Raw genomic sequence first — 14,482 nt, 5'->3', positions numbered from 1 at the left:
TGAACATTACATCAAATATTAATGATGTATTTTTTTTTTTAAAGATTTTATTTTATTTATGTGACACAGAGAGAGAGAGACAGCTAGAGAGGGAACACAAGCAGGCGGAGTGGGAGAGGGAGAAGCAGGCTCCTGGCCGAGCAGGGAGCCCGATGCGGGGCTCGATCCCAGGACCCTGGGATCATGACCTGAGCCGAAGGCAGACACTTAACGACTGAGCCACCCAGGCACCCCTCAAATATTAATGATGTATTTTATATGTTGGCTAATTGAATTTATTTTTTTAAAGATTTTATTTATTTATTTGAGAGAGAGAGAATGAGAGAGAGAGAGCACATGAGGGGGGGAGGGTCAGAGGGCGAAGCAGACTCCCTGCCAAGCACGGAGCCCGATGCCGGACTCGATCCAGGGACTCCAGGATCATGACCTGAGCGAAGGCAGTCGCTCAACCAACTGAGCCACCCAGGCGCCCTTTTTTTAAAGATTTTATTTATTTATTTGACAGAGAGAGACACAGCGAGAGAGGGAACACAAGCAGGGGGAGTAGGAGAGGGAGAAGCAGGCTTCCCGCGGAACAGAGAGCCGGATGCAGGGCGATCCCAGAACCCTGGGATCATGATCTGAGCCGAAGGCAGATGCTTAACTGACTGAGCCACCCAGGCGCCCCAGGCTAATTGAATTTAAATTAAAAAAAACATGCTACTAAACAATGAATGGGTCAAGAAAGAAATCAAAGAAGAAATTTAAAAAAATACATGAAATCAAATGAAACTGAAAACATCACTGTCTAAAACTTTAGCGATGCAGCAAAACTGTTCATAAAAGGGAAGTATATAGCAATACAGGCCTACCTCAAGGAGGAAGAAAAATCTCAAACAACTTAAGTTTACACCTAAAGGAGCTAGAAAAAGAACAACAAATGAAGCCTAAAACCAGCAGAAGAAGGGAATTACTAAAGACTACAGTAGACATAAATGATATAGAAACTAAAAACAAAAGAAAATCAAAAATAAAGGGAAAAAATTAGAACAGGTCAATGAAAGCAGGAGTTGGTTCTTTGAAAACATTAATAAAATTGATAAATCCGTAGCCAGACTCATCAAAGAGAAAAGAGACGGAAACCAAAGAAATAAAAGCACAAATGAGAGAGTAGCAATAACAACCAACACCACAAAAATACAAACTATTATATGAGAATATTATATGCCAACAAACTGAATGATCTGGAAGAAATGGATAAATTCCTAGAAACATAAAAAGTACCAAAACTGAAACAGGAAGAAATAGAAAACTTGAACAGATTGATAATCAGCAAAGATATTGAATCAGTAATCAAAAATCTCCCAACGACAACATAAAAGTTCAGGCCCAGATGGCTTCCCAGGGGAATTCTACCAAACATTTATTTATTTATTTATTTTTAAGATTTTATTTATTTGACAGAGATAGACACAGCGAGAGAGGGAACACAAGCAGGGGAGTAGGAGAGGGAGAAGCAGGCCTCCCGCAGAGCAGGGAGTCCGATGCAGGACTCGATCTCAGGACCCTGGAATCATAACCTGAGCGAAGGCAGACACTTAACGACTGAGCCACCCAGGCGCCCCTCTACCAAACATTTAAAGAAGAGTTAATACCTGTTCTTCTCAAACTGTTCCAATAAATAGAAAAGGAAGGAAAACTTCCAAATTCATTTTCTGAGGCCAGCATTACATCGATCCCCAAACCAACCAAAGACCTTAATAAAAAGGAGAATTACAGGTCAATATCCCTGATGAACACGGATGCAAAAATTCTCAACAAAATACTATCAAATCCAACAATACATTTAAGGAATCATTCACCATGATCAAGTGGGATTTATTTCTGGGCTGCAAGGGTAGTTCAATGTTCACAAATCAATCAAGTGATACACCACATTAATAAAAGAAAAAATAAGAACCATATGATTCTCTCAGTTGATGCAGAAAAAGTATTTGACAAAATACAGCATCCATTTTTTAAAAATTTATTTATTTATTATTTGAGAGAGAGAGAGAGAGAGAGCATGAGTGGGGGGGGCAGAGAAAGGGAGAGAGAGAATCCCAAGCAGACTCCTCACTGAGTGCAGAGCCAAATGCGGGGCTCGATCTCAAGAATCCAAGATTATGACCTGAGCCAAAATCAAGAGTCAGATGCTTAACTGACTGAGCCACCCAGATGCCCTTAGCATCCATGCTTTATAAAAACCCTCAACAACGTAGGGATAGAGGGAACATACCTTAACATAATAAAGGCCATATATGAAAACCCCACAACTAATATCATTCTCAATGGAGAAACACTGAGAGTTTTTCCTCTACAGTCAGGAAAAAGACAGGGATATCCACTCACAACACTGTTATTTAACATAGTACTGGAAGCCCTAGTCTTAGCAATAAGAAATAAAACAGCAACAAAAAGAAATAAAAGCATTCAAACTGGCAAGGTAGAAGTCAAACTTTCACTACTTGTGATGGCATGATACTCTATACAGAAAACCCAAAAGACTCCACCAAAAACTTGATAAAACTGATACATGAATTCAGTAAAGTCGCCTGATACAAAATCAATGTACAGAAACTGTTTGCATTTCTATACACCAATAATGAAGCAGCAAAAAAGAAATCAAGGAATTGACCCCATTTACAATTGCACCAAAACCCATAAGATACCTAGGAATAAACCTAACCAAAGAGGTAAAAGATCTGTACTCTGAAAACCACAGAACACTTACAAAAGAAACTGAAGGTGACACAAAGAATTGGAAAAACATTCCATGCTCATGGATTGGAAGAACAAATATTGCTAAAATGACTATATTACCCAAAGCAATGTACACGTTTAATATAATCCCTATCAAAATACCACCAGCATGTATTACAAGCTAGAACAAACAATCCTAAAATTTGTATGGAATCACAAAAGACCCTAGGTAGCCCAAGCAATCTTGAAAAAGCAAAGCAAAGCTCGAGTTATCACAATTCCTCACTTCAAGGTACATTACAATGCTGTAGTCATCAAGACAGTATACTACTGGCACAAAAATAGACACATAGTTCAAGGGAACAGAATAGAAAAGCCAGAAATGAACCAATAACTATATGGTCAATTAATCTTTGACAAAGCAAGAACAAATATCCAATGGAAAAAATACAGTCTCTTCAACAAATGGTTCTGGGAAAACTGGACAGAAACACACAAGGGAATGAACCTGGACCACTTTCTTACACCATACACAAAAATCAATTCCAGATGGATGAAAGACCTAAATGTGAAACAGAAAACCATCAAAATCCTAGAGGAGAACACAGGCAGCAACCTTTTTTACATCTGCTGTAGTAAATTCTTACTAGTTATGTCTCCTAACAAAAGAGAAACAAAAGCAAAAAACAAACAAACAAACAAAAAAACACCCTACTGGGACTTCATCAAAATAAAAATCTGCACAGCAAAGGAAACAATCAACAAAACTAAAAGGCAACCTTCAAACTGGGAGAATATATTTGCAAATGATGTATCTGATAAAGGGTTAGTATCCAAAATTTATAAAGAACTTATAAAAATCAACACTTAAAAAATAAATAATCCAGCAATGTCCACAATATTCAAACTGTGAAAAGAGCCCAGATGTCCATCAACAGATGAATGGATAAGGAAGATGTGGTATATCACAATGGAATATTACTCAGCCATCAAAAAGGATGAATACTTACCATTTACATCAACGTGGATGGAACTGGTGGGTATTATGCTGAGTGAAATAAGTCAATCAGAGAAAGACAATTATCATATGGCTTCACTCATATGTGGAATATAAGGAATAGTGCAGAGGATCATAGGAAAGGGGAGGGAAAACTGAATGAGAAGAAATCAGGGAGGGAGACAAACCATGAGAGACTCTTAACTATAGGAAACAAACTGAGGGTTGCTGGAGGGGTGGTAGGTGGGGGGATGGAGTAAGGGTGCTGGGCTTAATTAAGGAGGGCACATGATGTGATGAGCACTGGGTGTTAATATGCAACGGATGAATAACTGAACTCTACATCTGAAACTAATAATGTACTATATGTCGGCTAATTGAATTTAAATTAAGAGAAAGAATCCAGTTAAAAAAATGGGCAGAAGACATGAATCAACAGGTTTCCAAAGAAGACATACAGATGGCTAACATACACATCAGAAGATACTCAACATCATTCATCTTCATGGAAATAACAAATCAAAAGAACAATGAGATATCACCTCACACCAGTCAGAATGGCTAAAATTAAGAACACAAGGAACAACAGGTATTGGCGTGGATGCAGAGAAAAGGGAACCCTCATATTGTTGGCAGGAATGCAAACTGGTGCAGCCACTCTGGAAAATAGCATGGAGGTTTCTTGAAAATTTAAAAATGACCTGATATTTTAGATGACGTTTTAAAAAACAGAATTCTCTATGTTCTTACAGCATGTAAGATTATTTTCAGAGGCCAACTTGATAAATATAAATGGATAATTTAAAATGATAAAATCAACTGACTTTTTTCTATAAAGTTCATCTTAGCCACAAGATTCACTGAATGTCTTACTCAGATTTTTCCAAGAGCTCTATCACTGATTTGTAAATGGAGGGAAGCCCGCCTAACTTTCTCCATTTTCAAAGTTCCCAATATTCTTTTTTTTTTTTTTTAAGATTTTATTTATTTATTTGAGAGAGAGCACATGAGAGGGGGGAGGGTCAGAGGGAGAAGCAGACTCCCTGCCGAGCAGGGAGCCCGATGCGGGACTCGATCCAGGGACTCCAGGATCATGACCTGAGCCGAAGGCAGTCGCTTAACCAACTGAGCCACCCAGGCGCCCCATAAAGTTCCCAATATTCTAAGACTATAATTCTAAATATTTATTTTAACAGAGTTCTAATTTTTATTGCTTGCAGCTTACAAAATGATTGAGACATACTCAAATAATGTGGAAAAATATGCTCCACATAAAAGAAAATTTGATTTTAGTCAAAATATTTTTTAAATGGAGTCAAATAATTAAATATTGACATTCATTTTTTTTTTACTATTAAGGCATGAATCTGAATTATTGTCAAAATTATAACATAAAAATTAATAATTAGTTCCAGGAAGCCACAACATATGTGAATTTAAGGTGACATGTTAAATTTTACTAGAAATAGCAAGTACTAAGGTTTGACTCCAGTACGTGTTAACTAAGTCATGCAGCCACTTTGGACAGGAAACGACTCATTGTGGCATCAACTAAAGTTTGAAATAGCTTGGGATGAACTGCTACTACTGCATTTACTGGAATTTCCACTAGGGTTGTCCTGGCCAATGTCCAAGCAGACATATGGCCAATTTCCTCCTGTCAGTGAGCCAAATCTCACCCTAGAGTTATCTCCCCACTCTATATTATAAACAGAAGAGGGAGGTTAGTCTTGTTTAAAATAAATGACATTCTTTTGCATTTATGCTACAAGTAGGATGTCATTTAAATCCTGCTTTTGTTAATTTTTGTCCATGTTTTACATCTTGAACACTTAAGTTGCTCATCATTAAAGAAAGCTTTGCTAATTTGGAACAGACTGAAAGTGTTAAACTACTGTTTTTGCCTAGAAATAAAAATGCATATTTATCCGGACAACCCTTCCACACACACACACACACCCTAGTGTACTGGTGAACTTTTAAATTCCTTCATGTTTAGGTCTCAGCCTCAAATATTACATGAAATGAATTACTATCTCCTTCCTTCCAGCTAGTGTGACTATATAATAGTTATTTTCAAAATAATGTCCCTATTATTCCAGAAAATTAAATTTTGCCTTCATTCTTATAATAAGAAAATAAACTTCACATACAAAAGTATAGGTTTAATACTTTTTTCTCATTCATAAAATGAGAAAGGAAAGTATAAAATCTCTAGGATCACTTCTAGCACATCTCAAGTCAAAGATCGGGCATGGAACCTGCTTAAGATTTTCTCCCTCTCCCTCTGCCCTTTGCCCCCCACCTCTAAAGGGTATTAAGGAGAGCACGTGTGGTGATGAGCACTGGGTGTTATAGGCAACTAATGAATCATTGAACACTACATCAAAAACTAATGATGTACTATATGTTGGCTAATTGAACATAATAATAAAAAAGAATAAGAAATAAATAAGAAATAAAAATTAAAAATAAACTTCTAAAATTAATTTTAATATTACATTTTCTTTGAGCAAATATATTTAAAATAAAATTTTTTCACTACAAATAAATAAATAAATATGTGAGGTGATGGATGTGTTAAGTAGATGGTGGGAATCCTTTCACAACGTATACATATCACCACAACGTACATTTTAAATATCTTACAACTTTGTCAATTATACCTCAATAAAGCTGAATAAATTCAAATATTATTCAATATGTAATCAGTATACACATACTCATGAAATGTTTTAATTTTTTAAACTAAGCCTTCAAAATCTGGTTTGTATTTGACAGGATATCTTAATTCAGTTGCAAAATTGTCAGTGGTTAAAGTGAAAATTAATCCTACTAAAACAATAAGATTATACTTAACAGGAAACTATTTTAAACTGTTTCAGCTTTTAAATTTAAATTAATTAAAAATCCAGTCTCTCAGGGGCGCCTGGGTGGCTCAGTCGTTAAGCATCTGCCTTCGGCTTAGGTCATGGTCCCAAGGTCCTGGAATCGAGCCCCGCATCGGGCTCCTTGCTCGGCAGGAAGCCTGATTCTCCCTCACCCACTCCCCCTGCTTGTGTTCCCTCTCTCGCTGTCTCTCTCTCTGTGTCAAATAAATAAAATCTTAAAACAAAACAAAACAAAACAAAAACTGATCTCCTTAAAGGTCAGAGTTGCATATTATTCTTATCATAGAATCCTCAAGATGTTATGTTGTATTTGCACAATGATGCTTAATAAGTATTTGTTAATTTGAAATAAATACAATGGAGACTTCAGCTGACAAATTGCCTTCTTATATGTTTCCTGGATAAGAACATGAAGAGTTTAGGTCACCGAGACAAATAAACTGCATAATCTACCCATGTTTTACTCCCATTACTCAAGCATTATGTTATATTAATTATACTAATTTGTAAAAATGCCAATGCCAATATATATTTTAATTTACAATCAACATGATCAACAGAACCCCTAGAAGCAGACTTCTTTTTAAGCCATCAAGTTGCTGTGTTTTTAATTGACAAGATTTTATTAATTTTTTGGCAAGACTTATTTTTGGCAAGATTTTTTAATAAACCAGACTGAAGAGAAAAAGAAAAGAAATAGGATTAAATTAAAACATGTGCCATTATTTAAAAGGAGTAATCGCAACTTTATGTCACCATCAACAAAAATTAGACTTCTTACCTTGAAAGTGTAAAGTGGGTCACCATTTTTCTAGAAAATGGTGTTGAAAGAGAAATCATTTGAACAAATTTGTTCAGTGAAACTCTGTGAGCCCATGGACAAAGAAAAGCTTTTATTTTTGAGAAAAGTAACATTCGTCCTTTGAAAATTCCAGTGATGAATAAGAAAAAAATATATTTTATGATTTTAGTGGGAGAAAGTTGGTTTAAGGGATTCAAAAAAATAAAATCACATTATTAAATTCTCTTGGTGTTTAAATAATTTATTTGATGTTTGCTACTTGTGCATTCATTTCGATGCTTGACACACGTATCTTCTGGACATGAAAAATAGTGGTCTATTTAAGAGACCTTAATGAATGACAATATTTTTGAAATGCACTTTATAAATACAAATATTTCAAAGCAAAGGGAGAAAACTGTTGAATGAGTAGACAATAAAATTCTGAACATTTCTGATTTACAAAAGTATGCCTACTTTTTTCACTAAATGAACACAACCACTTAAAAAAATATATGTGTGTATGTGTGTATACCCACACACAGTACAGAAACATATCAAAGTGGCAAATTTTTAGTGCACTGCCAAAGTGCTACAATAACTGTCATCCATAGACATTCACGTGCAAACACTACTGGACTAGTACACTACAGCAAATAAGAGAGCATTAGTTAGCCAAACTCTGTGGCAAAAACTTTTAAAAAATGAAAATAATGAAACAGAAATCTACTTCTCATCTGAACAATGTAGAAAATAATCTCGTTTATCATGAATCATATATGTGTGTGTGTGTGTGTGTGTGTGTGTGTATGTTACACACAGTATTATCTAAGATGAGAAAACGGGCAGGAAAACTATCCATTAAAAAAATAAGAAAAAGAAAAGAATGGCAAAGACTGGAATGCACATGCACATGCAAGGGAGTGGAGTGGTTAAGCAGAAAGTAACAGAAATCAATTAAAGTCCGAAACAGCAGCTAGTTTTGACACTGGAATGAATCATGGAAGTTGGATGAGTGGAAAAGGAGAGGTGAAAATAAATTCTCTTCGTTTTAAGCTATGTATAGAACTGTCTGTCACTAGCCAAAGCCCATTTGGAATGTAAGTTGGCTAAACTGTCACAAGTCACAATACAGACTTTGCCAAAACTACTACACAGGGTTGTTCTGAACAACAAATAAGATACCAGTTGTGAAGATATTCCACAAAATTCAAAAGCTGTACTCATATAAGACAGACAGCTTACACAATAATCAGATTCATTCTATCCTTCCAACTCTGAGAAAATGCAAACAACGAGCTCTCCAGACCACAGAAAGGAGGAAACCTCTGCTCCATTATCAGAGCTTCATGCAACAGCAGGCTCCATAATGAGAGCAAAGTCTGACTTTGGAAGCAGAGCAAAGAAGGTGACAAACTGATCTAAGGGAAAGAGTTGCAGTATACCTGTGAGCAATGTCTCCACTCCTGGCATTTCCCCCCACAGAAATTCCTGGAAGGGGGCGGGATTATTCAGTGGAAAAAATACAGATTCCCTATCCTGCCTCACTCTAACCCTCACAAAACTTATTGCCTAAACATTAATAGGATTAAATTATCTCAATTTCTCCCTTACAGCAGGAAGGCCTGAGAGGGTATATATATATATATATATATATATATATATATATATATATATATAATTCACCAAAATATGCCAAAGCACATAATTCTTTTCCTTACGTATTAAAAACTGGAAAAGAAGAAAAGTTTAAAGTGTGTTAGCTATGTGTGTGCACTGCTATGATCATTTGACAGCTAGGAAACTCAGGCTTAGTGAGACTAATTTATTCAAGGCCACTTATCCCACACAAATTTGACCCTGGTCTTGTTTCATGTCAAAATTCTGGCTGACAACTTCAACAAAAACAAATCCTACTTTCATTAAAAAGGGTCAGGATTATAAATGGTGAGAATCGCCAACATATTTTTTGTTAACCTTTTTTCTTGTTAATTCTATCACTATTTAAGAAAATATTCTGGCATTGAATAATACTTCAATTAAACTTTTATAAATGCCTTAAACAGCATTTCCTCCTCCATTAATAGTAATCCTATAAGAACAACCCATGATATCAGAAACACAGGTAATCACCAATAAATGCATTCATCAACAGCAGCTGCAAATATCACAAAAAAAGAGAGAACCAGACATTATGTATCACCTTATAAAAAGAATACAACATGACCTAAGAAATATTCCTGCCCCCAAAATCATATTTCCATTCTGATCAAGTCTCTAGATCCACCTACCAAATTAAGGAAACAGAGGGTAAAGGAACTTAACATCACAAGGATGTAATCACAAAAATTTAAGGTTGTGGTAAATGCTACATGTGAAACAACCTATTTCTTCAACAAATAAAAGTGCTAAGAAAGAAACAAAGGGGAAACAGATGAAAAAGACACTTAAGAGAGTTACTGGAATTCTATATTAAAAATACTAAAATAAATAGCATTTATGAGACAATTACAATTGGAATCTGATTGGATATTTATTGATATTAAGGAGTTACTGTTAACATTAAGTATGATAATGGAATTGTAATTTTTTCCAAAAGAGACCATACTTTATAGAACTATATATAGAATAATTATGGTTGAAATGATGTAAAGTATGGTATTTATTCCAAAATAATTCTTGATGAGGGTTAGAGTAGGGATTAGACAAAACTGTTTGCAAATGGATAATAGATGAGGTTGGGTGCTAAGCACATGGCTGTTCATTATACTATTATGTACGTTTGAAAAAAAAGCACATGCAACACAATCACTAAAAAAATGTCCTAATTTTTTTTCCAAAGAAATAAGCTTATTATCAAGGAATTACAGAGCTGAAAAGACCTTAGAAACAATCTATTCAAACCACCTCATTTTATAAATAAGGAAATTAAGGCTCAGATAGGTTAAATGACTTACTCAGGGTCACACAACTTGACAGTTCCAGAGTCAAGATCATAATTTAAATCTCCAAACTTACAGCCCAGGGCGTTGTTGTTTTTCAAACCTATAAGGAATGACTGAATTTAAACATTTAGTCCAGAATAGCCTAAAAATTGAGTGTAATTCATAAGAATAAGCCACGTGGCAAGGAATTAATAGTTCATACCAAAAATGAGCTGCCAGTCACTGTGATAAGATCTGTTTCTTTCTGAGAACCATGGTTTCCTGCTGGATTGGAGAATCCAAACTGGGTTTCTTCCTCCTGTCCAAAGAAGTCAGAGTCAGGATGTACATTCCATTCTGCTTTGGTTGGCGGCAGTAGTTCTGAGACACTGTTTTCACAAAGGGTGCTTGAAGGAGTCAGAGCATCTGTGTCCACTGTTAGCTTACTGCTGGGGGTCAAAGCTTGGGGCTCTTGACTTGAGTTTTTCATAGCCAAAGAGCCCAGAGATGCCAATGGCCCCACACTTAGACTTGGGACATCATCCATATCTAAGGGACTCTGCTGAAAACCAGAGGCTGTCGTTCCAAAAAAGAGAGAGGTATCCAGACTTTGAGGAAGGTCACTGGTGGCCATCAAGGCCCGAGGGTCCACAGCCTGCCCTAAGGAATTATTACTATTAGCAGGGAGGCTCCCTGCCAGAGTTGAACTCACAGAAGCCACATCAATAGTCAAGATTCCAGAGTTCACCAATGCTGTGTCCAGCACTGCAGCAGAACTACTGCCAGGCACATCCGAGAAGAGAGACACTAGCTCTGCATCACTGAGATCACTCTGTCCCTGGCTGGTAAGTTCACTGCTGGGCGTAAGAGAATTCGCAGCTTCTAGCTGAGCTAAGAGATCCTGGCCGAGGTTGTGCCTTTTGGTCATGTGGGTCTTCATGCTGTGCTTGGATGTGAAGAGTTTATTACAAGTAGAGACTGGGCAACGGCTTTTCCAAGTGTCCACGTCCTGTAAGTGTTTCTTGGAGTGAATGTAGAGACTACTGCGAGCAGAGAACCTGGCACAGCAGCCTTCCACAGGGCACACAAAAGGCTTTGTGCCCAGGTGGGTTATGCTGTGGCCTTTCAGATGCTCAGCCCTTGTGAAAGATTTCCCACAGCCTTCCACAGGGCACATGAACCTCCGGTCATCCTCGTGCTTCCTTTTGTGCCTTAAGAGTTTGGACATGCTGGTGAAGTTCCAGCCACAGCCGTCAAAGTCACAAAGGAAAGGTCTCTCACCGGTGTGGCTCCGCAGGTGAATTTTCAGGCGACAAGCCTTGTCGTACTGTTTGCTGCAGCCAGGAAAAGAGCAGGAAAAGAGTTCCTGTTCCCTGAAATGGGCACGGTTATGGGAAAACAGGGCACTCACTGTGATAAACGTCTTCTTGCAGCCAGAAAACGCGCACTGGTATGGCCTCTCAGGCTCGAAATGGCTGCGCTGGTGGGCGCTGAGTTTGGCCTGAGTAGGGAAGCTCTCTTCGCACACCTCGCATTTGAACGAGTTCTCCTGCTCATGGCCCTTCATGTGCGCCTTGAGGTTATACACCGTGGTGAAGCTCTTGCCACAGCCCTCCGCAGGGCAGCCAAAGGGCCGCAGTTTGTCGTGCGACTGCAGGTGCCTCTTGAGCTTGTAGGAGGTGGTGAAAGTCCAGCCACAGCCGCCCAGGGGGCACTTGAAGGGCCGCTGGCCCTGGCTGCTGCTGTGAGTCAGCAGGTGCACCTTCAGCTGGTGCTTCTTGGCGAAGGTTTGTCCGCACTGCGCCTCGGGACACAGGTACAGCACCACGCCCGGGCCTGGGCCCAGCGGCCTGCGGGGACTCTCGGCTGCGGCTCGGCCCTCTGCCTCCTCCTCAGGCGCGGGGGCGGGCGCCGGTTCAGCCGGCTCGGCCAGCAGGAGGTCGGGCGGCAGCTCGGGGCAGTCGCTGGGCTGCGCGGCGTGCGGGACCCCCGCTTGCGGAGCCATCAGACCCCCAGGCTGAGGGGCAGGCGCGACCCCAGGCCCCCAGGCTGGCGGCGGGGGCGTGGCCAGGGTGAGGACACCGTTCTCGAAGCGCAACAGCAGGTTTTGGTTGTGGACGGTGACGGTGCCCGTGAAGGCCGCAGCGGGTCCCAGGCCTGGGGCGGGGATCGGGTTTTCAGCCGGGGATGGGGCGGGGACTGCGGACAGGCAGCGGGGGCCTAGCGCCTGGCGGCCCGCGGGATTCGCGCCATTCTCACCCTGCTGGAGCTGTGGGACCGACTCGGCCTCCTCCCTCCATACAGGCCCTGCGGCCTGGCCGGCGCCCGTGGTCTCCACATCGCCACCCGCCGGGTCCAGCAACACCAGGAAGAAGTCATCGCTGTCGCCGTCGCCGTCGCCGCCGCCGCCGCCGCCGCCGCCGCCGCCTCCGCCAGCGTGATCCGACCTCGGCGCCAACGGGCTCGGGCCCGGGCCCCGTGAGGCCGCTCGGGCCTCCTCGTGCCGCCTCCCGGGCCCGCCATCTTGGGGGCCCCGGAGCAGCAGGAGGCGGCGCGCGGGGACCTGGCCAGCCCGCGGGTCAGGGCCGCCGTGGAACCGGCTGGCGCCCGCGGGGCTGCCAGCACCGCCGCTCTGTCGTGTCCCTCGAGGCGGGAGCAGCCTCGGGCTTTCCATCTCCGCGTCGGTGAGGCTCCACTGGAACCAGAGCCACGGAGGAGGCGCGACCCCGCCCCCTGCCGCGGGCCTGAACACGTTCCTGAAAGGAAAAAAAAAAAAAAAAAAAAAAATGTGCAATGCGCAGAAACTGGCCCTATCAGATATTAAAACGTGTTTAACGACACAGTGATTTAAATATTCTGGTACTGGGTCTCTGGGACAGAATAGAAAGCCCAGAGGCAGAGCCTGGTATGCACAAATAAGTTCTACATTCAATATTTGTAGGAAATCAAGGACGTCTTCCCAGATAATGGGGAAATGAAAGTTCACCTGGCAAATGGTGCTGGAATACCTAGCAATCTATCTGCTAAATGCAACTTAAATCTGTACATCACTGTATATACCAAAATAAACACCCTCACCCCCTCCCAGTGGTAAGCATGGTGATTTTTAATTGTTTACTGGATGGCTGCCTGGCTGGATTTATCAATCCAGTGAGAGAAAATTCCTGGGACAATACACTATGTGTCAACATTAAACTACCATAGTGCTAGCAAATTATGCTGAAAATGATTTTTTTTTTTTTTTTCTGGACAACTTCCATATCCAGAACTGTCTTGAGCAAGGTCCTCAGGAAGATTTGTTTTATAGTTATTTATTTATTTATTTATTTATTTATTTATTTATTTATTTATATTTTTTGCCTGCTGATACAGAAATTAGAATGAGTAAGAGGTGGGGCCAAAACAGATTACCACTGTTCAGCCTAGAAGTGCAAAGCCTGGAAGATGAAACAATTTATATTGAATCCTGGAAAACCCACCCCACCCCTGGGTTCTTCTAAGACGGTGCACAACCTAAACCAACTCTTTGCCATTACGCCATGGTCAATTTCATGTCCAGTCCCACAGCATTCCTTAGCTAATTCTAGATTCTCCAGCACATGGAGGTCTCTGGACAGGAGTACCAGTTAAATGTGATAAGATTAAACCCTAAGTCACTGTTATGGACTCTGCTGAGAAAAATACACATATGACCGTGTTCAATAGTCCTGGTGTGCCGCCTTGCATTTCAGTGTGGTGGCCCAATCTCACTGTAATGGATTTGGCCTGTGATGCCTAATGATTGTATTAATGATGATGATGATCTTCTGACTTGTCTGTCATCTGTGATTTGGGAAATGATATAAATAGAGGGTGAAATATCTAGCAAGGGAAAGGTTTAGGGTAATGACTAGATTATGGGGTGCATATAGTTTAAATAATCCCCACTCCCCCCTTTTTAGTGATAATGTATACTTGCGGAACACTTGATAGAAAGAAAAAGTTTTTCATCCCTAATACTCTAAACCTCATCAGAATTTTTACTTCACATATTTTCCTTCCATTACATTTTTTTGCAGGAAGCCATATTTAAAATCTGAGGTATAGAGGAGTGCATAAAACATATCTGCCAGGTTTAGATAATTTGTAAAAACAAACACCCGTGTAACTAGGACCCAGGTCAAGAAAT

At 40.1% G+C, this 14,482-nt stretch overlaps 1 protein-coding gene across 1 annotated transcript; it reads right to left on the bottom strand.

Moving 5' to 3' along the window:
* Positions 1 to 7,631: 7,631 nt before the first annotated feature.
* ZXDB (zinc finger X-linked duplicated B) lies at positions 7,632 to 13,058 on the bottom strand. Its single transcript, XM_036110547.2, has one exon. It carries the CDS (start codon positions 12,986 to 12,988, stop codon positions 10,532 to 10,534), a length of 2,457 nt encoding a protein of 818 aa, XP_035966440.2. The 5' UTR covers positions 12,989 to 13,058; the 3' UTR covers positions 7,632 to 10,531.
* Positions 13,059 to 14,482: the final 1,424 nt, after the last annotated feature.

This window comes from Halichoerus grypus, chromosome X (assembly GCF_964656455.1).
Source record: "Halichoerus grypus chromosome X, mHalGry1.hap1.1, whole genome shotgun sequence".
NCBI lineage: Eukaryota > Metazoa > Chordata > Mammalia > Carnivora > Phocidae > Halichoerus > Halichoerus grypus.
This window is presented reverse-complemented; position numbering and strand designations above follow the sequence as displayed.

What these genes read in the sequence shown, in the direction of transcription:
- ZXDB (XM_036110547.2), bottom strand. Translation starts at nt 12,988, where the DNA reads ATGGAAAGCCCGAGGCTGCTCCCGCCTCGAGGGACACGACAGAGCGGC.